The 25,038-nt window shown below is 39.0% G+C and overlaps 1 protein-coding gene across 4 annotated transcripts in view; it reads right to left on the bottom strand.

Moving 5' to 3' along the window:
• Nucleotides 1-513: 513 nt before the first annotated feature.
• The window catches only part of TMEM182 (transmembrane protein 182), an 89,436-nt gene continuing 64,911 nt past the window's right edge, over nucleotides 514-25,038 (bottom strand). For 2 of the 4 annotated variants that reach the window (XM_030920801.1, XM_010356558.2), the window contains exons 4-5: nucleotides 20,901-21,038; nucleotides 1,252-4,187 (exon numbers count right to left, since the gene is read on the bottom strand). In XM_030920801.1, coding sequence (XP_030776661.1) covers nucleotides 3,967-4,187; nucleotides 20,901-21,038 — 359 coding nt within the window. In that variant the 3' untranslated portion in view covers nucleotides 1,252-3,966. Of the gene's footprint in view, nucleotides 4,188-20,900; nucleotides 21,039-25,038 lie in introns of all 4 variants that reach the window. The other 2 variants (XM_030920802.1, XM_030920800.1) reach the window with 1 other exon arrangement.

Below are 25,038 nucleotides of genomic sequence, written 5' to 3'. Positions count from 1 at the left end.
ATCATTTGAAGAATCCAAATTGTTCTAATTTAGTTACTTATATAGACAATGTATAGACATAGAGAGTATCTATCTATATAGAGATCAAGTTAGCTGTATAACTTATATATATAGATAGATGATAGATAGATAGATAGATAGATAGATAGATAGATAGATAGATAGATATAGATAGATAGGATTAAATAGAATTATTAGATATATCATATGATTCCTTACATCTGGAAGTGGATCATTTATAAAGTTCAACTGTCCAATTGCCCCTTCAATTTTTCAGTCATAGCTGAACCCTATGGGCAGGAGGGATGATCTTTCAAAAAGCTGAGTGGGTCTCTTAGGGTGTCTCCACTGTCGTTCCAGACTTGCTGTCTCTGATACATCCCACTCTCACAGGCTAGTCCAGGTTTGTCTCACGGATCTGCAGACAGAGCCCCTAACGCTTGCTCTGGGGAGTTAGTTCAGAAAGTATAATCTGTAACTGGATGTTTTGCTTTCTTTCTTTCCTGTCTTCCCTGCTAACCACATTAAATGTCCCTTTGCTAACTTTATGCTTATTATAATATGAAAGATAGTATATCCCTATCCTCCTTGGTTTTTAACATATCTAAGGTATTGTCATCCTACATTCTGATTGGAATTTCTCCATCTACCCTTGATCATCACGGAGGAAATGTCTCCATATATTGAACTCCTTCATACAATCAATAAAAACTTAGTTTTCTGTTTCATCTGTTGCTCATGAGTTTCCAGTTCTGGTGGAGTCCCACAAAAATCAAATCTGGTTTTGATTTAGCTCATCTTATATTTCCTTCAATGTAACCCCATCATCATTGGTCTTTCTCACAATTCCACCGATCTTCAGACTTACATTCAGCTAATTTTACTGGTATCCAATATTTGCCTATACACCTCTGACATTCTAAGTCTCTTTGTAAGTCCAACGTGGTTACTTTTAAGAAAACAGAAATCAAATTACATGTTGAACGAATAAACCACCATCCGTTGAGTGAAACAGTTAAAGTGGCACTCAGGGAAACAACAATAATAGATTGCTGTTCTCCAAAGAAAACTGATTTTTTAAAATTCGCTTAGCTCAAATGTATTGATTTATACCATTCAATTTATCTCTTTCTACCCAAATGTATAATACACATGCACACTTACATACACACAAATATACAGAGACATGCACCCATGTATATTGATGATAGACGGATAAATTAATAGATGAAGAATTACCAACAGTGACACTTCCTCCAATATATTCCTTTATAATTCCATTTAATCTTCAAATTTAATAAATATATTTATAGATTAGTAATAAAAATGACCAAATGAACACTAACAACACACTTGATATTACTTTTTTAGAAAGCTCTACCATGAACCCTCAAATTGTACATGATCATTAAATTTCTCTGTACAGTCTCTCCAGCCAGTTCCAATGTATATGCAATCATCCACCTGAGTGAATTAAACCAGCTGAACAAATACAATATGGAGAGATGATAGCTTTCACCAAGTCCAAAAGCATAACTCACTGCCCTTTTTATTCACTCTTTCTAAAAGTGTAACTGAAAAGATATCCTATTTGTTAAAGTGAAACTTTATGATGCAAAATCAACACTTTTCAAAAAGATTCTAACACAGTTTAAAGGCTTCTAAAAATTAATAAATACAACCAATAGAGAAATAAACATAACATGGATGTCTGGCAACACAGTATCTCAAATCAGATATAAGGTTGCTACAATAATGTACTATATATCTCTGCCATTTTAAAGTATATTTCACTCATTGACATAGCAATCACAACTCACGTTCGTTCCCTCAGAGGGTTGCTGGTAAACTGATCAAGAAATGTGCTAGAAATTTATTTGATTGATGCATTACAACTATAAAATACTTCCAAAGTGCAAATCTGTGTAAAAGTGTCATACACATCAGCTATGCAGCCAATTGTCATATGAAAAATATATGGTAGCCACGTAAGTGTACTATAAAGTGAGGATAACCATCTGAAATTTATAAATATTCAAGCCTTTGCTGAAAGCAGCTTGTATGTGAAACTTAAATGGCATACAGTACACCAGAAAAAGGCTCCATTCCAAAGTACTACAAAAAAGAATTGTATTTACAGATGACATGAACTAATCAGATACATCCAGCATCGTCTGGAAAACTTAACGGCATGCCATAACTTAACATCACAGTCAACGTGCAGAGCAGGCCTCATAATTGTTTTTTCTAATAACCAAGCCAAAAGCAAAGAAGCAAATGAAGCAATATAAAAACGAAACAGTGAAAAGCAAAGGAAAGTACCACAAGAACGTTTATGACAGTATTGAAATGACTTGAGAAACCAGTTAGACCCCTGGAGCTTTATTATTATTATTATTATTGTTGTTGTTATTGGCAAGTCCTGTCATGAAAATGCCCTCATGATTCAGACCTTTGCGATTTTTCCAAAGCTCCTTCCCACTGGAACAAGTCTTAATGGAAAAGCACAAGATGTACAGAGAAGACCGGGATCACCTCTCCCACGGCACTGGAGGAGCTGCTGAAAAGGGGCAGTTCCTCTATCCCAGAGCATCTTCTAGGTGGTGACTTTTTTTGCCTGTAGGCCATGCCTGTCTGTCCTCACAACAGCTGCAGAATGAAACACCGCACCTCCAACAAAGCTCACAGACCCTGCCGAGCTCCCCTGCGATGGAAGCTTCCAGAATGCAAATACAAGCTAGGCATCTCAGATGGATCTGACTTCAATCAACATTAGTGCCAAATGAACATCTTTGATAGACAAAAAGTCTATGCTACTGAATAATACAGAATTATCTTTCCCCACGTAAAGTTTCTTCTAGGAGGTAAAAGGAAACAGTCGATCTGTAAATGTTAATATACCTATTGTAAAGATGAAGAAATTGAGGGGCAGTAATTAAAGGAATCAAATGATCAGAAGAACTGGAACCCATAACATCTTGGGGAAAGTTAATATTTTATGGTCTTTAATAAAGCAGGGCTATTATAACCCTCATATGGAAGTATCTTGAAAGTTTATAGCTAAAAAATATTAAAATCACATTTTATCAATAAAGTTTCACATGCTGAGCGTTAGCAATACAATTTTAAAATGAGAATTTTAAAATATCAAATAGAATTATGGATCAAGCTGACATGCTTGGTTTTTATGTATTTTAAACAATATTACATTATACAATTAACTCACTTCAAGTTCATAAAAAATCAATCTAGATTATATATAATTTGGTATGCAGACTAGTTAGTTTTAAATGTAGTTTAAAGTTTATGTAAGCATGCACAATTAAGTGAATAAAACTAGGTAACCAAACCACTGTTGGTGAAAAAGCAAGATAAGTACATGCTCTCAGTCTTGTTTGTTGTGGCCCATTTTAACTGGTGAGTACATGGCTCCCACTAATGAGAACAACTGCTGTCTATTTTTAAATTAATTTGCTCACAAGAGCCAGTGAATGTGTATGTGGATATTATGTGTGTGGAGAAGAAACGAAATACATTTTCTGACAACCTTGCCCATTCTTAATTATTCTTCAAAGATTTTTTTTTTTTTTTTTAATTAGCAGAAGTGAAAGCCAAGGAGGCTTTAAGCCAAATCTATCTAGATTTTCCCCATGCCATGGTAGTAAGCTATTATCAGGGCTTTGCGACCTGCATGAACTCTAACACGTTCAACGAAAGGGAGACCTGTTTACCTATTCCCTAAAGACCTAGGTCCTTGACAGCACTTAAACAAGATGGAGGCTTGTTGGTATCTGGAGAGATTCTAGGACCTTCTTATTGAAGAAAATCTTAGTAAAATGATTAATTTGAATAGCAACTAAAAAGTTGTATCTACTAACTGTATGCTGGGATCAATGAAACAAAATGGAAAAAAAGGATTCCCTGTTTTAAAATCTCTCAAGAAAATACTCGTGGCAACAAGTTGATTTAGTGATGTATCTGAATATGCCGTCCAACAACTAGAAATAGTAATCCAGCTAGCAAAGAAAAAAATATCCCAGCTGGGGCCAGGAAAAATGACCAGCCATACAGAACAGAAGGGGTGAAATCCAGGCAGTCCTTCATTTTCATGTTTCGGTAGCTTTCCATGTCAGCCACTGCCTGGACCCAGATGACATACAGCATCACCACCAATGAAAATAGGATGCCTGAGAAGGATGAAACAAAAGACTGTTAGCCTTTCTGATGATGTTTTCTCAAGAACACCATCTAAACCAATCACTGACCAGAATGACAAGCTCCTGCAAATATATTTCTAGCAAAATGAAATACTCTATGTCAGATCTTTTATTATGTACTTTACAGATATTTCTTTTATCTTTCATCTTCAAAGCATTGAGAGGAGGGCTATAGTAGCCTAAGAACAGCAACCACTGAGGTATTTATTGAGTGCTTCCTGTGTGCCAGGGACTGTAGTAAGTGCTTGTGAACATTAGTGAAAATCTTAGCACTTCTAGAATTTATATTCTAACTTTCTTTTTAACTGTACAACTGGTTTGGGATGAGCACTATACTGTTATTTCTTTCAATACATAGAATAAACCATTGAAATAGGTACTCATCACTGGTTTTAGATATACAGAGACACAGACAGTGGTTTTCAGAGCTGATTTTCAGCCCAGGTCTTTCTGACTCTTGTTACACTATGACAACCCAGCTAACTAACGCTGGAATTAAATACGGTTATAAAAATAGAAACCAAAGCAAGCACCAAACAAGAGCGGAGATGAAAACACTGAACAAACATAAAAGAATATACGTGATTCTTCAGAATATATATATATATATATATATATATATGCACACATACATACACACACACACTCACACACACACTAAAGATTGATTACAGCATAAAGAAAACATTGTCTTGAATAAATGAGGGAGGAAGATTGATGATAAAAGATTCTTTGGAATATAAAATCATAGATTACAGATCAACAGCCATATTAAATAAAAAAAAGAAAGAGAGAGAAGGAAGGAAGAAAAGAAGGAAGGAAGGGAGGGAGGGAAAGAACAAATGCCTAATCACTAACTAGAAGGCAACATCCCAATTTAGCAACAATTACAACTGTAATCCACCGGTTCCAAACACTGTTGGAATTAGATGAAGTGTTACAGTTTTGGACCATTGACCTTAACAAGTGACAGAAAAGCTCTGTGAATCCTGAAACTTGAGAATACCGCTAAGCATGTCCTTTCCCATGTAACTGTTACCACAATTACCAGAAGCAAACAATGCTACTATGCTGAGCAGCAGGCTCCAGGGTCCGCTGGGCAGACTCACCAGTAAGCAATAGGCTCCACACACAAACCGCACACACAGCCTGACGGATTCAAATTTGTCCTAAAGCAAAATCTACTTGAGAGCACTTGCTATCTGTCCAAAATTTCAATCCAAACATGCCAAGGATCTATTACACTCGTTGAATTAATGAGTTGAACTGTTAGGTATATAAAATCTCCATGGTCTAATTGCTAGAATGTCTGAAAGCTAAATGCAAGTCTGGGACTAGGAGCAGAGACTGAGGCATATTGGCAGAGAGTAGCTTTTAAGAGCCCAGTCAACAATTACACTTCTCACATTAAGTGTGGTCCTACAGCATTTAGGATGCCCTCTCTCTCCTGGGCCATCGATTTCATAAACAATCTTGAAAAGTAAACACAAAAGAAGAAGGGGTCATAAATACATTGTGGTGTGTCAGTCGTGCAGCTTCAACTTCCTTGTAATCATGATACAAGCTACAGAGCAATGAAGAATCAAATAGATGCTTCGCTAATAAGAAACATCCTTCACGCTGTGGTCTGTAATGTAAATGCAAATATTGGCTCACAGAGTAGAGCAATGTAGGCACTGAGAAACAACTAATCACAGAGAAATAGTAAAGCCATAGCCTGCAAGCAAACTCCTTACAACGCCGTACCTCAGATTTTGACAACAATATGGCAATTCCATGTGTTGTCTAGCAACTCCGTGCATTTCAATACATTTTCCAGCAAATATATACACAGTGTTCTCTGCTGATGTAAAGGTTTGGCTTAGGCATTTGCATATTATCATTTGCCTTATGCAAACACCTTGCAAAACTTTGTATTATTTGTTGATAGGGTTTTTATCTTCCTTGCATCATGTGAATCTCTTGTGCTTTCAGATATTTTAATGGAAAAAGGAAATTGCCTTTGTGAAAAACCAGTAGTTTTAAATTTATCTTTTCAAAAATTGAAAACCCATCAGTGAATTTTCAGTATTAGGAAAACGTATTGCAGGTAATCAGGTAGATGACTTTTAATAAGAAAGAATTAACTTATATACAAATATTTTCATTATTTGAAGAGGAATTTCATCTTTTTTTCTTCTTCTTTTTTTTTGAGGCGGAGTCTCGCTCTGTCACCCAGGCTGGAGTGCAGTGGCCGGATCTCAGCTCACTGCAAGCTCCGCCTCCCGGACTTACGCCATTCTCCTGCCTCAGCCTCCCAAGTAGCTGGGACTACAGGCGCCCGCCACCTCACCCGGCTAGTTTTTGTATTTTTAGTAGAGACGGGGTTTCACCGTGTTAGCCAGGATGGTCTCGATCTCCTGACCTCGTGATCCGCCCGTCTCGGCCTCCCAAAGTGCTAGGATTACAGGCTTGAGCCACCGCGCCCGGCGAATTTCATCTTAAAAGAAGGAAGAATAGTCATTTTTATTGCTATGGTATTTAACTTGCTCACTAATTGAAGATACTGTCCATTTAATTTGTGTCAGATTAGTTTATGATTATATCTCACCCATGGGGTAATCCAGTGTGTGTGTGTGTGTGTGGGCGCGGGTGTGTATGTGTGTAGACAGAGAGAGAGACAGACAGACAATGGGAAGGAATTTACACCAAAGGCCAATGGTTTAGTGCATATGGAAGCAAGAATTAATCACGGTGGCCTGCATGAGACATGTGGCCAAGAGAGGAAACAGAAGGATACTGTACTCAGGTAGACTGATCAAATAAATGATTGGATTAAGGCCAATGGGAGCCATGTATTTCACTGCCTGGAAACAGAGTTACAAATCTGAAAAGGAGGAGAGCTAAAATAAGCCCTACAGTGCTTAGAATTTGATTAGAATTGCATATATCAGTGTGACTTCATGGTTTTTCATTGATAGATAATACAGAAATAAATATAGAAGTAAATGTGTGTGTGTGCATGTTTTAAAATACACACGTGTGTATATACCTAGATACATTTCGTGGCTCTGTTTCTTGAGAGCATCTGGCAGCACCAACATCCAGTCGCACAGAACATACCAGGTGTTCAGATCTTGACTCCTAAACTCCATGAAACAGGGCTTCTCAAAGAAATTGTTGAATCCAGGCTGAGGCATAAAATACAAGATGAACCTGGAAAATCTTGTTACCCCAGAAAGTAAAGATGTGTTCAAAGAATGACAGGGGTGTTTGGAAGCCAGCTAGCTGGGGCCTCCCGTCACTTAAACTGAAACAATCTGATCACCAAATGAATAATGATAGTGGTACATTTTTCTTATTTAATAAAATAGGAACTCACAGTGATATAAATAAATGAGTGAATAAATGAATAGGGAGAAGGGAAGCTTTTCCTTACAACAGAAAACTAACTTATAAGTGTAGAGGGATGGCAGAATTAGAAATCGCCATTTGACAATCACTTAAAAATAATTCGGAGAAGAAACAAAAATGAATGCTAAAACTAGTGGATAAAATTGAATGAAACAGAGTATATTTACATAAGTTAAAATCTCTTCCAATAAAATGCTTATTAATTTTGAAGGAGAAAATAGTAACCTCATCCTGCAGAAACCCAGCAAATATTGCCTTATTCAAGTAATCGAAGTTAACATCACCAGTGACATGACAAATTGATGTCACATGTCACCTGATGGGATGCAGTGAGAATCACACAGCATCAATGCTATAAACTTAGAGCCAAAAATACAGAGCCTGAATTCAATCATTAAAGAAAAAAATCAAACTCAAATTCAAGACCTTTCTACAAAATCACAGGCCTGTACTTTTTTCAAGTGTCAAGGTCATGAAGCACAAAAACGGGACTTCCTCTGGTTTAATGGAGACTCAAGAAACAACTAAATACAAAGCATGATTCAGAATTGGGTTTTCTTGTTACAGAAGACATTAATAGAATAGTTAGAAAAACATGAATGGAGTCTTTAGGTAAAAGGATTTACAACATCTATACTTTGATATCTTAGGACTTTCAAACACATAAACAATAACTGGCTTGAATAACAATGAGTTACAAACCTACTTGCCACAGTGACTTTAGCAAGAATAGAAAATACCGCAATATATAGGTAGTAAATTGTTTTAAAATAAAATTACATTTAAATTTGTTCGTACATTTGGAAAGCACAAATTTATTTCCAATTGAATTTTCTAATATCTACTTTTTGAAGTCCAGAAAATGTATAAAATATTTCACTGGAGGCAGAATCAAAGCACAGCCCCGAACCCATGAAGATTTGTGACCACCATGAAACTGCAGACAGATGATTGAGTCACACCAAGACCATGTTGAATCTCTTGTTACTGGCAGTATGTGAAACAATGACGGAAACTGATCGTTTTGTATGGGTTCTCTTAAAAAGTTAAAAACTTCGCCCTTTAAATGCCATGAATTCAATTCAGAAAGCATGTTTTCTCTTTCTGAAACAAAGTGCATGTACAATTGAGTGACAAACGGCCACTGGGAATGCAATTGCTGATGATAACAATATGGAAACAATCGCAGTATGGAAACAAAACAGATTTCCCCAAGACCAAGTCAAAAACTGAGACATAAAATTGTATATCCTCACTGCTTCACAAACACAAGAATGAAAAATGGAGGCATATTCTAAAGATCTTCTCACTATAGTGTAAGAACCAGGTTTAAAAACACATCCATAGAAGAAAAAAATTTAGCCCCAGAAATGAAAACTTTTTTCCTAAAAAAGTTGGACAAGTTATCAAACTGCTTTATTATTGTATAGAAGTACATATACTCTTACACATATTTTTCTTTTTTTGAAAAAAAGAGAGTGTGTTGGAGTTACTTAAATATGACAGACATGATCTTTCACTGATTAGATGTAACTCGACTGCCTTTAAATGGGCTTTCACAACGGGAATTACAAGCAGTTATAGGTTACCTGGGGAACAATCATAAATTCAAGATGATTCACTGGCCTCTTTTAGTCATGCTTCCACACAAATGCAGTGGCAACTCATTTCGGTTTTCTACGGGCATGAGAAAAGCCATAGAACTGCACATTCACTATGAAGTTGAGGTGAAAAGTCAACTCGAATCAGAAAACAAAATCGTCCTTTTTCTACATAAAGGCCGCACACACTCTAAAGGTAGGGCGATATTTAGCATGGCATCTACACAGAATTAGAAAGTAAGCATCAAAAAATGTAAGGGATGACAGCATCGGCTTTCTCATTGTGGTTATTTTCAACAGGGGATGGAAAGGAGGTTTGCAGCCACTTATTTGTCCACCAAGGTCAAACGTTGAAGCCTGTGGAATAACTCAGACTGAACCCTGAGAGCAGGAGTCTCACACGTTAGGCTGAAAACATTCCTAAATCCATTCTGCAACAGGGAAAATGTTTCCAGGAAGCACTGGAGGACTAGGTTACTTTTCTAGGTGGAGCTGCCTGGAAGGCAGCAGGGCACGCTTGTGCTAAGTATAGAATCAAAGAAAAAATCTGGGGCCTGGGTAAGTGTGCTAAGGATAGCAGCATTCATGAAACGGTGAATTTAGAGCAGACGTGTCCAGAAGAAAGAACAAAAAAGAAATTTGATGAACTGTGCACTTACTATCGTTTTTGAAGAAGAAACATAGCAATTCATCAAGGGAGATACTGGAAATGCCTTCTGCAGATCTGCACAGGGACACTGAATACCATGACTGACAATACCCCTGCAAAAGGCTCTTGCAGAAAATACATAAATCATCTTCATACAAACATTTCTTAAATCAGTCCATACCTAATGCTTGAAGATATGATATTAAACTACCATAGTCTGAAGGTTTTCCTAATGGGTAAAAATACTCCAGGTTTATTGTTCCTCTTTCTCATTCTTTTAATTGACAGATACTTTACATCGAGTAAAATGTACAGATTTCAAGTGTATGATTTGATGGGTTTTGACAAATGGAAACATCAATGTAGCCACAACCAATTAAAAATAGAATGTATGCATCACTCAAAGAGGTTCTTTATGCCTCTTTACTCTCCTACCCAAAGCATCTATCACTATAGCTTAGTTTTGCCCTTAGAACGTCATTATAAATGGAATCATAACAGTATACGGTCTTTTGTTTGGGAATGTTTTTACTCAACATAATGCCTGAGAATGCATGCATGCTCCTAAGATGTGTTCACAGTTCATTCCTTTTTATTGCTGAGCATTACCCCATCGTATGAGTATACCACAATGTGTTTATCTGTTTATCCACTGATAAACATTTCTGTTGTTCTGACTATTATGAATTAAACTACGCGGAATATACTGTTCCGTGATGTTCTAACTCATACATGAAGCTTTGAAAGGACGGATAACATTTCCTTAGACAAATGATTTTAGAAAAATATGGTAATGAAATTTGTGTGTGGAGCACAGTCTTAGGCCAAACTGATAAAACGGCACTGGAACTTGTCGGTGCTACGGCAGGCACCTGAAGTGCACCTGCTGAAGCTTCCTCCCTTTTCCCCCACCCCCAGGTAGCTCTGCTACATCCAACTGAGAACACGGTTCTTAATAAAACACTGACTTAACTGTCTTCCTCAAACATTAATTCCTCAGCAAAACTTTTAACAATTATTCCATAGCGCTCAGTTATTCTAGGAGCTTGGAAAGCTGAATGGCTCATTCAGCTTTCACTGTTCAGCCACCTAGAACACAACCCACCCTTACAGCATTCTTTCTGGAACTCCTTTGGAAAGAGGCTTCCCCCTGCCATATTTAAGGAGCATCTCTAGGCTTTAATTTAGGGGGTCAAAAATTACAATCAAGGAGAAAGAGCTAGACTCTTAAGCTGGCTGTGGGAGAACAGGCAGCTGATGAACCTCTTAGGATGGAATCTCAATGCTCCCTCATGCTATGAATGCCATCGCGGTCCATTAGGATGATTTGACGTTAGCCCTGCATTCATAAAAGACTCCCAATTAGCCTTTGCATGATATCTACAAATCATGTTATAGATAGGGTTACAATTCATTTATGAATGAATGTTACAATTAATTTATGTATGAATTGTAAAAGCATAGAGCCTTAATATATTAAACATAAGCACTTAAAATGCTACAGTATTTGCAAACTTGTTCTCATATATATTAACTTTAACAATGAGGAACCTTAAAAACCGCAGTGTCTGAGGGCTTTCTCTACTTCCGTGAAGTCCTCTGTGTCTTGCTAAAGGACAAAATATGAGGATTAGCGCAGCGTGACCGGGGATCACGGGTGCATTCCAGAGTCCAACATGTACTCTTAACTTTCTCCATATTACATTCTGGGAAAAGGGAAATTTGCCACTTCTGCATTTGCTAAAGAGTAATATTTGTCATAATATTGTAATATACTTTCAAAGTAGTCTCATAAATATTATTCCATTCATTAAAATATTTAGACAGTCTTTCTGAGAAAAGCTAGAAGTTATTTTAAATGATTTAAACTTGTGTTTTTGAAAAACTAGTTTGCTCTTCTTCACATTAGTATGCTATTGTTTTCTCATAAGATCATGCTTCAGATTATAGAACAACGAATGCATAATCGTGCACATTCTTTATCCCCTTTCTTCATTTTCTCAGACTTGTTTTCCATTTTTTCTTCAATTTTCTGAGACAGCCTTAATTCTTTCTGCTGTTATATCATGATTACACCTTTCTGATTTCCAAACGCTCATTGCTGCACACACTTCAGCATTCTACTTTCCAAATACATTAATTGCCTCTTCCCTTTCATTTTCTGGACTCATAGTTTGATTTAGTCAACAATATATATATAATTCTGATTGGGTTTCTCAAACACTTATGACTTTCTTAGATTGTCATATAATTTTTATCATTAAACATCCTGCATACCCAGTGCTCTGTACTCTACTGAGAAGCAATTATTAACAGAGAATGATCATGGGGGTTTATCTATTTATACAAGTAATTAGGGGTTTAATCTGAAAAGGAGAATTTTATCTAATGCCAAGGAAATATTTATGCACAAGAATTGAGTTTCAGGAAGTAGGATGTGACTGAGGGCACACCCTTGGATTCTGACTGCCCTGGTTCAAATCCTGCCTCAAAGATTCACACTTTATAGTTTATTGAATAACCCTGAGCAATGTTCGCACTGTTCTGTCTCAGTTTCTTCATTGGTAAAACAGAGAGGATGCAAGTGTCTACCTCAGAAAGTAGTCATGAGGACCGAACAAAGGCAAAGCACTGAAAACAGTGCCTGGAACATGACAAACACCTAATAAGCATTGGCTAATTTTGTTATTATTATTATTATTAAACTTTGGCACGAGCTCCCGCTAATGGTTAGCAAATGTTACTCTCTAAAATCTTTTAAAGCATCAGAGATTCTCATGTGTCTGGACTATTTCAGGACAGGCCAAGAGGCAAAAGAATAAACTCGCTGTGGTGTCTTCCAGTCCTGAGATTTCAGAGGAGTAAGGGAATGATGACCTTCAATGCATCTTCCAGTGTCTTTCTGGAACTTTCCACGAGGTGGCACCAGTCACCCCATAGTCCCATGACAAAACGTTTTGCCAAGAACAGAAGGTGAATCCAGGCTCAAGCTCATTTGTATTGAGGACAACTTCTTCTTTGAGTGTCCAGTCAAGCCAACCGCCTTCCCCTGCCCATCAGCCCTTTACTTCTAGGAAGTAAAAATTCTTTCCAGGACAGACTCTTAGCCTAGGTCAAGCACATTAGGTTTGTCTTTCCATACACAAAAATGTAAAGAAAACAAAAGTCTCAGAAAAAAAAAATTATAAAGCTTAGTGAAAAAAAAATACAATATTTTTTGGTCACTCACTGCTAGTTAGTTCTGAGCAAAGTAACCCTTTGGGGGATAGGATGGTTTTCAATGAAGGAAATATTTGCAAAGAAATTAAATCCCTTAATACTGAGTAAATAGTAGATAGTAAAGAGACACATATTTTGAAAAAGGAGAATAAAGCTTATGGAAACTTGGTCTGCCTTTCCACTGTGACAAAACCTAATTCCAGACCAGGGACAGTACTTTTTTTGTTTTGTTTTGTTTTTTTTAGAGACAGGGTCTCCCTCTGCCAGGCTGGAGTACAGTGGTGTGGTCATAGCTCACTGCAGCCTCGAACTCCTGGACTCAAGCAATCCCCCTGTATCAGCCTCCTGAGTAGCTGGGACTGCAGGCACCACCACCACACTCGGTTCCGAGAAACAAATAGTCTTGTCACTTTGCACATATGAAAACCCTCTTTCAGGATAAAGATTAATTATGCCTCACTATGTCATATGAGTAAAAACGTTTGTTTGCCAGACCTGTCACTTTACTTCTTAGAAAAACAGCACTTACTTTTATTTTGAGGGGATGACCGGAGTGTGGGGAAGCATTTATTCAAGTTTGAAGTTTAAGGTTGTTCAGAAAAGCTCCACCAAAGGTATTCCTGAGATGGCGATTTATCTGGGCAGGAGTCAGACCGTGACCCAGAACATCTCCAACAAGGTTGAAGGTTGGGTGGACAACAAGGTCCGTCAGGTTGGGTGGACACTTACAGGGAAGCAATTTCTGTCTCCAAAGAAATGGCTCTGTGTCTCCTCTCTTCACATTCTCATTCCCATTCACAGCCTTCACCCAACTAAGATGTTCCAGACTTAAGGAGCAGGCTTTGGGATTTGATTTCCTCATTTTCTCCCATATTACGACCCCATTTAAAACAGATTCTAACAGCCAGTTAGACACATTTCCACTGAAGAGGAATGCAGGGCAAATAAACTTGCAAGGAAGACTCAGAGAAAGAAAAGTAATAACATTTAAAATATTTGTGTAAATAAAAGCCATCACATCTCTTTTCTATATAATATTAAGCAAGGCTGACTAATGCTGGCATTTGACATTTACGGAAAATGTCAGACCAAGGATGTTGGCAAATCCACATTAAAATCTGAAGGAAGGTGTTCTCACATTATAATAGGATCAGTAACTGGATGACAGTTTTTTTTTTTAGACATACCCCAACTGTGACAATGGAAGGCACAAAGCGAGTCTACAAAGCAGGTACTTTTCGAGATAGGAGTGTGACTAGTCTACTCTCCTGTTTAGAAGGCAGATCTAGTGTACCTGGGCCTTTTGATCATCAAAACTGAAGACACTAATTCTACTACAAGAGGTGCATCTGGCTGGCACATCAATAACAAATAGTTTGTATTAACTACTTTTTTTTCCCACCTACCTCCCACACACCAGAGCTCTGAATATGTTAAGTTCTGAACTCGGGTGAAATATTTGATTTCCTATTGGGAAGCTATGCTTTTGATTTTCTCCTGAAAGCCTACTTGTCACATACCAGGGAAAGTCAGAGAAGCTTAAAAACAAACAAACAAAAAAAATCCTGTAGTGGGTCCAACCCAAATGCCCATCAATCAACAAGTAGATAAAGAAACTGTGGTACATATACACGATGGAATACTACTCAGTCATTAAAAAGAATGAATTAAAGGCATTCACAGCGACCTGGATGAGGCTGGAGACTATTATTCTAGGTGTAACTCAGGACCGGAAAACCAAACATTGTATGTTCTCACTGATATGTGTGAGCTCAGCTATGAGGACACAAAGGCCTAAGAATGCTCCAATGGACTTTGGGGACTTGGGGGGAAAGGAAGAAGGGGACAAGGGATAAAAGACTACAAATAGGGTGCAGTGTATACTGCTCGGGAGATGGGTGCACCAAAATCTCACAAACTACTGCTAAAGAATTTAGTCATGTAACCAAACACCACCAGTACCCCCAATAACCTGTGGAAAATTTGTTTTAAAAAATAAAATAATTTTAAAAAACTAAAATGTGAAGGAGAAAAAAGAAAAAAAGAAAAGCTACTGTATCCACACCTTGGCCAGCCCCTCCCAGGGAGTTCCCTGGGCTTGTCCACAGTGGGCAGCTGTTTATAGCCCAGATCTTTCACTGGATGGACGTGGAGACAGCAGGTGTAGACAGCAGGGCTGCGTGTGCCTGCAGGTGTGGATGGCAGGGCTGCGTGTGCCTGCAGGTGTGGATGGCAGGGCTGCGTGTGCCTGCAGGTGTGGATGGCAGGGCTGCGTGTGCCTGCAGGTGTGGATGGCAGGGCTGCGTGTGCCTGCAGGTGTGGATGGCAGGGCTGCACCTGCATGTAGGTGTAGACAGCCTGCCTCCAAGCTGCTGACAGTTCTTCCTAAGCTGTCCTGCTCTTGCCTTGCCCCACACACTCTTCTGCTCTGATGGCTGCCACATCCTCCTTTACCTGGAGGAAAACACGAGGAGCCTCTGTGAGCCACATGTTCAGTCTCAGCCAAAGGAAAATGAGCACCTGAACTATGTCCCTTGGTTTCTGCGAGCTGTTTTTTCTATGATTAAGGAGAAAAATTCCTGAGTTGCATATTATGTATCCATCATATCTCTCTTATCTTACTTGCAAATAAATGTGGTTTACTGATGGGCTATTGCCATTTCTCTTGATCTTTTGAAAAGAATAAAGGAAAACAAACCACAAATCCCTCTTCCTTTTAAGTCAGTCTAACTTGCTAGAGATGGGGACTTTCTATTCCCTTTATATCTATTGACCTTTCCTATACTAGATTAAGTCTTTCCATCCCTACACTTACAGAAAGCACGGCCTCCAGAGCAGGAAGGATGGGTGAGCTGCAGACAGCTGTGCTTCAGGCTTTTTGCCACACATGGCAGAGGATTCACACGATTCATCCCAACCAGCCCTGCTCATCTCCCTGGTGAGAGGCAGTAGCTTGTGAAGCAGCTGTCTGGGGCGAAGAGCTCACCTTGTCCTCGTGGAATGGTGCAGAGCAAGCAGGCACATGCAGGAATCAAGATGTAACTTGGCCTCTGTGGCGTTTCAAGGGACTAAGGTACACTGCAAAGACACCCTTTGCTTCCATGAGCTGGAATAGGGGCTGCTTGAATCCTTCTACTCTCAAGATGTCCAGGTAGTCTCACCAGCCTGAGAGTCTAACAAGGGATTTAGCCCAAGGTTCAGAGCTCTGCAGTCTCCTCCACCCAGAGAGACTCTGTTTCTACTTTCTGCAGCAAAATTCCGCACACATCCCACTTTGCCATTTAAGAAAAGGCTACTTCAATTATGGCAGAAAAATGTTTCTACCCTGATGTGCTGGTAAGATAGTGAATTTTATGGCTGATCTCCCAATGCCAGTGTCCTGAGTGTCCAGGCCACATCCTTACTCATTTCACACACGTAGATGTCCTGCTTATGTACAGAAATTGCTGTGTTGATGTTGCTTTGCCCAGGGATTATGACTATTCAGCTTTATGGTAATTTTCTTCATATAAGCCAATGTTGAGAATGCCATGCCTATGTATCCTAACACTTCCTGCATCCTTCCTATCACATCCAATGCCATGGGGCAGGAGGAGATGTGTGACAACCCATTTGTATCTGAGAGTTCTCTGCAAGTCCACACTAAAACAAACGGGAGCAGTTGAGGTCCTGCAGAGGTGTGTGATCACTCGCTGAAACAGTTACGGCTGAGGGTCAATGTCCTGACAATGACCACACTTTGCCCAGAACTGACTCTCCTGGAAACAGGTGACCTGGCCTGCCTAGGAAGTCTCTGTCCAAGTGTAGGGAGAAGCAATATCCACCTTCGAAGCCTTCTGAGCCTTGCTCTGAGCCTGTTGACCCAGCAAAGGGAATACCATGGGCCCCATCCCTCCTACCCCACAGCCCTGATATCAGCATCCATCTGCCATGCATGGAATGACTAAACACAGTGCTGCTGATGCCAAAGAGTCTTCCTATATGCACACACTCAGCAATGGCCATAGAAAATTTAGCTCTGCCCTTCCCTAACACCATCTGCCCAAAAATACAGAAAGCGTCCAATTCTGTTTGTGGCATTGATAAAGCAGCCACCACAAGCCTGAGCCCAGGCTGCACCTGCTCCTAGTTGTGGGCAAAGCTCAATGTGCTGGCCCAGAGCTGGCATGGGAGCCTCAGGAACGAGTGACCAGTCACATTCCATCCCATGCGACAGGGTAGCTCTCCCTGCTCTTGGTAAACAAATGGCCATACACAAACAATGTAGAATTGTACTGAGGTGGAAATTAAAAAAAGAAAAAGAAAATTAAGTAGAAAAATAAATAAGCTTTCCTGTATTAGGGCAGCAACAGGCATAGCCCAGACCCAGGAAAAGCCTCAATAAACACTATCTGAGAAGCTAGGACACAAAGAACGTGCTCTGGAGACTCTCCCAGCACTCCCTCAGCAAAGGGAGAAGAAAAACACATTTTCTTTTCTCTTTTTAGTATGAGTTTATAGATTCCTGTTCTCTGTAACTAGTAACTACAAGTATTTTGTTTTATCTAAGCGGCATGATGAAGGTCATGAGAGGCCTGAGCAGACCCAAACTACAGCCGTCTGGGCGCCATAGCGAAGGTTATGAGATAAGCCCATGCTAGACACTAGAGCAAACCTAGATAACAGCCATCTGGGCTGCATAGCAACCATCATATGTAATCCTGAGTTACACACCTGCCACAATTTGATTAACTGTCTTTGTTCCGCCTCTGTTTCATTGCTTTCATGCCACCGAAAACCTGCTTCAAGCTAGCCCACCCCCTTTCTGAAGTGTGTATAAAGTTCAAGAGCTGTCTTTGTTCTGGGCCCAGTCTCAGGATGTTAATCCACTGGGTCTGAGTGCACTCAATAAAATCCTCCTGCTTTACCCTGAGGTCTCTCTGGTCCTCCTGATTCCCACAACAGTGCCACAAAGGAAATTATAATAAAAGTCAAATGTAAAGTAAGTGTCCTCTGAATCATCTAGTTTCACGGTTTTGAAAATGGGCTCCCTCAACACCTTGGACACCTCAGAGCTGCTCGGGGCTTTTGCATGAAGTGCTGATCAAGGAAACACTTGGCCCTTTACCATAAGCAACACAAGTTTCATTTTAAAACATCTGATATGTACAATTATTAAGTGTCAGTTAAAAATAATAATAAAGGCAAAAAGAAAAAATCTCCCAGTTACAGGTGTATGGATATATGAGTACATTAAATGCTTTATCCTCCTACACAGTTCTCAGCCAAACAATTCTTCACATATATTGCTTTCTTGCACAAATTGCAAAATAGAAAAAGACCAACAATTTTTTTCAAAGCTACTAAACACACAAACGCAAACACACACACACACACACACACACACACACACACACACAAATTGTTCAAAAACCAGGACCAAAACCAGGATCAAAGCAGTTCTGAGTTTAAAACAATCATGCTGCCCATAATACATTATCACTAAACTATGGTTATTACATGTTCCCTCTATTGAAAAACTGTGGTTACAAAAAAAAAAAAAAAAAAGGAAAAAGAAGAAACAAATATTTACACATGTAAATAGAGCACTGTTATTTCTGGGAAGACCATAGAAAAATATGTACCCTCACTAGAACTTTGAAAAGGGAAAGGATAAAGTGCAGTTTGGGAGAGAAAAACATATTTGGCCAAGAAGATGCTCAGTTTTAAGGGATATAAGGATATGGGATCTGGTCCTAGGAATTCTGAATTCAAGCAGAGGGATTATAATTTCTCAGATCTAAGTGAAAAAAGCCAGACACAAAAGTCCACATATTGTGTGATTTCATTCATAGGAAATATTCAGAAGAGGCAAACTCATACAGATAGAAAGTAGATTAGAGGTTTCTTAGAGTCGGTCAGGAGAGAAGGAGAACAAAAAACGGAGTTTCTCTGTGGAGTAATAAAAATATTCTGAAATCAGATAGTGGTGATTCTTGCACAACTCTGTGAACATCCTAAAACCCTACTCTGAATTATACACACCAAAATGGTAGGTTGTATGTTGATTACATCTCAATACAAAAGGCTTTTGTAATGAAGAGCTTTAATGGCTAAATCCAGTGAAAGAAAACAGTTGAAATACAAGACAAAAGAATGGTTTAAACAGGGTTCTTCTTCTCAGAGTGAGATTTTTCTGAGCTCTTTAAACTGTTGGGGCTCAGGAAACAAAACCCCAAAAGGAAGCTCCAGGAGCAGCAGCCTCAGAAGCAAAAGTTTTCCTTTGACCTTCTCCTGCCCTCCTGCCTCCCAGCCCTGTTCTCTCCCGAGGCTGGCCTTAGAAACCACAAAGGTACTCCTCTCCACAAAGGTGAATCATAGAAACCAGAACTCCTTTCCCCAAAGCCAGCCATGAAACCTGAACATATTACTCTAACTCTCCCTCCACCTTTCTGGGGAAAAACTGGCCTCAAAGGAATGACCTGACCTACCTTGCTTGTCAATAGGTCATAAGACCCCTATTCCAGAGAGGGTCCCGCCCCACACCCAGAAGGAAGGCGTGCTGCTCAGAGAGGCCAAGAAGAAGCTAAACAGGCAGGCCTCGCTGGGTTCCCCACTTAGTCTGTGACCATTAGATCCCACCCTTTTTGTCCAATCATATTTCTACACAGCTGCCTATCCTTTGTGGAACCTAAGCATAAAACTAGACAATTTGCCCATATCTTTTAGGTCTTCAATCTGAAAGCTCCTGTGTATGCATGTTAAATAAATACGTATGCCTTTTCTTCAATTAATCTGCCTTTTGCAAGTCGATTTTTCAGGGAAACTTCTGTTCCTCTTGGCCCCTCTGATTATTCTTTTTATTCCCTCTACAGAATTAAGCACAATCTTATGCAGAAAGTGTTGTTGTTACCTGAGCACTGATGAAGTGACACTGGGCAGCATCACAAGCTATCTTTCCAAAGATTAGAAGGACAACAACCCTTTCCATTCTGTTCCTTTCCTTCAACTGTCACTACAGTGTCACCTCTTCAAATTACTTTTCTATTTGTAGTGTGATCATTTTAGCAGGAATCAAGTAAGTTAGAAACCTGACTAAAATAAATGCACACTTCACACAGAAAATAATATATTCAGATAATTCATGTGAATCACAATTAATTAATTAATTGTTCTCAAACTCCTAACCTCAAGTGATGCACCCACCTCAGCCTCCCAAAGTGCGGGGACTACAGGTGTGAGCCACCACACCTGGCATGAACAAACAATTAAGAAAATGAATGGTGATGATGTAGAAAAATATTTTTGTACCTATGATAAATCAAGAGTGTGTGTTTATCATAAATATCATCACAAGGCTATCTTTGAAGAGCTCAGAAAATACCTGCCGATATCATATCCTGACATGTTACAGAGACATATGTTACAATCCCCATTTACAAACAGCAAATTAATAGGGCAAGAGGTTAACAGTCTCTTGTGCACCCTGGAGTGAGTCAGTGACAGAGTTTTCTCCTCTAAGCCTCAGTGTTCTCCTCTTTATAATAATGGGCTTACAGTGAGCAGAGACTATCATGATGGCTAAATGTGTCAGCATGTGGAAAATGGAAAGTCCCTGGAAAGTGTCTGACACATAGTGTTCAGGAAATATTGTACACAAATATTATTAGTTCGTGTTCAAGAAGTATTAAATACAAATATTATTAGTGTTCAAGAAGTATTGTATACAAATATTATTGTGTTACTGTTACTAGAGGGCTGTTGTCTGAATATAGAAATAAAAAATTGAAAGACATGAAGAAAAACCATGGCTGAAAGTCATACCCACTGCACTGTACGTACCTGCAGCAATATATGAGCCTCCCCCAGCTTTGTAGAGAAAGTGGCTGGCAAAGGGGGCCGCACAGATGATCAGAAAGCTTGCGATGACTACAGCAACTACCCCCAGGAGCATCAGGACTGCCCAGAAACCACGGTAAACTGGAGCCCCCAGGCGGAAAAGAGAAAAGAAAGAAAAATATGCTTAGATTATGGATACAGCAGATTGTCACACAGTCGGTTGCTTTCATCTTCATTTTTCTAATTTCAGCCATGGGCACTGCTAGATAGAATGCCAGGGATGGGTCTGAACAAACAGGAGATCTTAGATGACCTTGGAATCAGTGATGTCCATGCTAGTGATTTCAATCAACTCCTCTTGCTCAATGTTTGTACCACACACAAGCTTCATATACTGTGGGAGCTCTTTCTTTCCATCAAGATTTTCCACTTTAGAAGCAAGAAGACCTAAGGTTCTTGCTTCTAAAGAGTTCCCCCATTTAAGTACCCACTCGGGTAGCATAGAAGTGTTTCACACCGAAGGTCCAAACACATGCAAAGGCATTCACATTATTTACAAACACTGCCTCACATCTTCTGCTAAGATATATTTGCACCATGATTATCTCTGAGAGCTGATAACAGTTACCCCAAGCCCCTAACCACAACAAAAATCTCCGCTTCTATTTAGATTGTTGGCTCTATAGAAAGTAGTGTAAGGCAATATAAAATGACAAGCAAAACCATAAAAGAAGTTTGTTTAGCTATGCTTTCCAAGCAAATCTGAGAATTTAAATCAGATATATTTAAGGCCTACCTCTTCCTACTATTTTCACTTAGAAAGATTCAAAATGAAAAGTATAGAAGTCTATAGGCGTCAAGGACAAGCAAGGCTAAGTTAATGGTACAGCTGGTGAAAAAGAGCAAGTTTGGTGACATATGGTAATCAAACAAAAAGGAATTCTAACAATCATTTTTGAGTTGGATAAATACCAATCTTAACCAAATTCATCATTTCCAAAAGTCTAAAATGCTAAAATAAATTCTTGATGGTATAGATGGGGGAACGCTTAGTGAAACATATTAGTCAAGTTTTATTTTAAGAAAATATAAAACTTGATAAGAAGGCAAAGAATGTTTTTCCTCAACAAACCTTCCTGGCAAAGAAGAAATCTATCAACCAACTGGAGTCTTAGAGGAAAGAAGATGGGACGATGGAAATTTGAGAAGAGGAGTCACTCAGTGAAATGGAAAAGGAAGGCTTGGATTTTTATATGAATGACCAAGTCCTGAAGACAGGTATACCTGATAGGTTTTCACTTCCCATATCAATGCTGGCCACTTGGCATGGTTTCCAGGGCTGCTGTGTTAGACAATATTCTGCAGTTGTATTCAGATTCAGCAGGGAACAGGGCAGTGAAGAGATACTAATGTCAACTTTGAGTATGGAAATCAAGAGTTGCAGAGTGTGGGCCAAATATTTGCTGTCCTTGTCCTTCCACAGTTTATTAGGCAATTCGTGAGTCTCACATTTTACATTTTCGTTTAGTTCATTTAGAAATAGGTGGAGGTTATCTTTACAGGACAGCTTCCATGCCAAGTGCTAGGGGTATAATCACTACTAACAAGAAGCAGCTCAGAGAATAAGAAATCCATTCCACGGCTGCACTGATCACAACTAAAACTAGGTAAGTATGACAAGCAACCATATAAAGAGTGAAAGTAAATAATAGCAAGTGGAGTGAGAAGGAAAGTCAAGTCTTAACAAAAGATCAAGTTGCAAAGAGTTATCTGATTTTCTTCTTTTTTTTCCCTCATGGATTTGGCCTGAAGACAAGCCAATTGGGAACTGTGTAAAAGGTGTGAATAACAAAAATCTTTAGTTGAATTCATTTCCTAGAAATCTAGGAAAATAGGCTCCTGAAAGCCAGAGTAAATCTCCATGTTTATTTTTTCCTCGTTTTATTCCCTTAGTCCTGCCTCCAGATCAGCTTTAAATACAGGTCTGCACTGCTGCCCCAGTGGAGGCGTGGGCACTTAAGATCCCAAATGATGACCCAACCCTCTAGATAGAGGAACCACAAAAAGGAACCCTCATTGTGCAAAGAGGAGGGAGGAATCGTGGTTATGCTTTTTCCCTTTTCTCTTGCTGCTTGCTCTGTGTCACGGCTGCATGGAAATGTGCCACCGCACAGGCGGCCAGAACTCAGAATTCAACCTTTCTGGCCAGAGAAATTGGGAAGCAGTCCGAGGACCCAGAGGGTGTAAACAAAATCTCACAGAGAAGAGAGCTAAAGAAAAGACTCTAAAATTCTATGTTTGAACCTACACAAGTACCAAGCGTACCCCCAAGTTGCACATGCACAGGAAATAGACCAAGAAACATAGCAAAGTCTTTGAGAACCAAACCACAGTTTGAAGACCATCCAGGTTCCAGAGTAAGCCCTGAGTGGTGTGTACCCCAGGGTGCAGGGCACCAAGAGCATCACATAGACTTTGAAAACTGAATTGACATTGAAACTGCCACCACAGAAGAAAGGGACAGATTGGGTTGGTTGATTGCCTGCTGAAAAAAAATAATAAAATTTTTAAAAATCAACATTATCCAGAGAATTTTAATAGTGAATTCTCCGGTGAATTTAACACGTTGAATTTTGACAACATAAAATTGAAGGTGTCCAGGATACAACCTGAAATTACTTGACATACCAACAATAATGAAAATCTGATCAATTATCAAAGAGACAGCCAACCCAAAGATGATTTAGACACACTTTCCAAATGTGATGAAATACAAATTTACAGATACAGGACACTCAGCAAACTCCAAAAGATAATAAACTCCCCCAATAAATTAGTCAAGACACATAATAAAAAAATTACCAAAAGCCCGTAACAAAGAAAAAGTCTTGAAAGCAGCCAGTGGAAAAAATCATGACATAAAACATATGCGGAAACAATCCCAAGACTCTAACTTTCTCATCAAGAATGACGGAGGCCAAAAGAGAGTGGGAAAACATTTTTAAGGTGCTGAAAGAAAAGACCTTCAACTAAAATTCTGCACGTGGTGAAAATATCTTCTAGAAATAAGGGTAAAATAAAGCCATTTGTGAAGAAGGAAAGCATAGAATGTGTTGCCAGCAGACCTGTTCTACAGGAAATGCTAAAGGAAGTTCTTTGGGCTGAAGAGAAATGACACCAGAGTGCACGTGAAACTTCAGAAATGGAGGAAGAGCAGCAGAACTGCTTAATATCCGTGTAAATAAAGTAGACTCTATTTCTTGTCTTAGTTCCTTTAAAAGATATTTGTTAGAATTTTAAAAATCAGATTAATACAGTAGAAAAACATAGGTGTTGGAATCAGAGTGACCTGAGTATTTACCACTTTCCTTCAAGGTAACTTTGGACCAGTTACTGAAGCTCTTAGAAGTCTCTTTTCCTATAAAATAGGGACGTTTGTATCTATCCTTTAGAACTATTAGAAGAATGACTTACAAAGTATGTGAAGTCTGTGGCATATAATAAGAAACCAGTAAAAGGCGTTTCTTTTCTTTTTTTCTGTTTGAGACAGAGTCTTGCTTTGTCATACAGGCTGGAGTGCAGTTGTGCATCATAGCTCACTGCAGCTTCAAGCTTCTGGGTTCAAAGAATCCTCCTGCTTCCTCCACCCAAAGTGCAGGGTTAACAGTCATGAGCCACCATGTGTGGTAGCTTTTACTGCTGTTATTATCAAGATTTCATTATTACTGCACAGCAGGGGGTCTTGTGTTCAGCAATAGGAACATGCATTCTTTCCCTTAGCTTGTATGGTCAGCCCTCTGTATCTGGGTTTTGCATCTGTGGATTCAACCAACCATGGATCAAAAGTATTTAGGAAAAACCCAACAAAAAATGTCAACACAACAATAAAAATCATACAAATGTTAAAACAGTACAATATAACAACGATTTACCTAGTACATACATTGTAGTAGATATTAGAAGCAATTTAGAGATGATTTAAAGCATACAGGAGGATGTGCATAGGTTATATGCAAATACTATGCCACTTTATATCAGGGACTTGAGTGTTCACAGATTCTAATATCCTCAGGGGCATGGGTCCGGGAAACAATTATCCAAGGATGTTGTGGGACAACTGGATGGCTGTACACTGTTTTTG

Source organism: Rhinopithecus roxellana, chromosome 17 (genome assembly GCF_007565055.1).
Source record: "Rhinopithecus roxellana isolate Shanxi Qingling chromosome 17, ASM756505v1, whole genome shotgun sequence".
NCBI classification, from domain to species: Eukaryota; Metazoa; Chordata; class Mammalia; order Primates; family Cercopithecidae; genus Rhinopithecus; species Rhinopithecus roxellana.
Note: the sequence above shows the minus strand (reverse complement) of the source record. Positions and strands in the feature narration are given on the sequence as shown.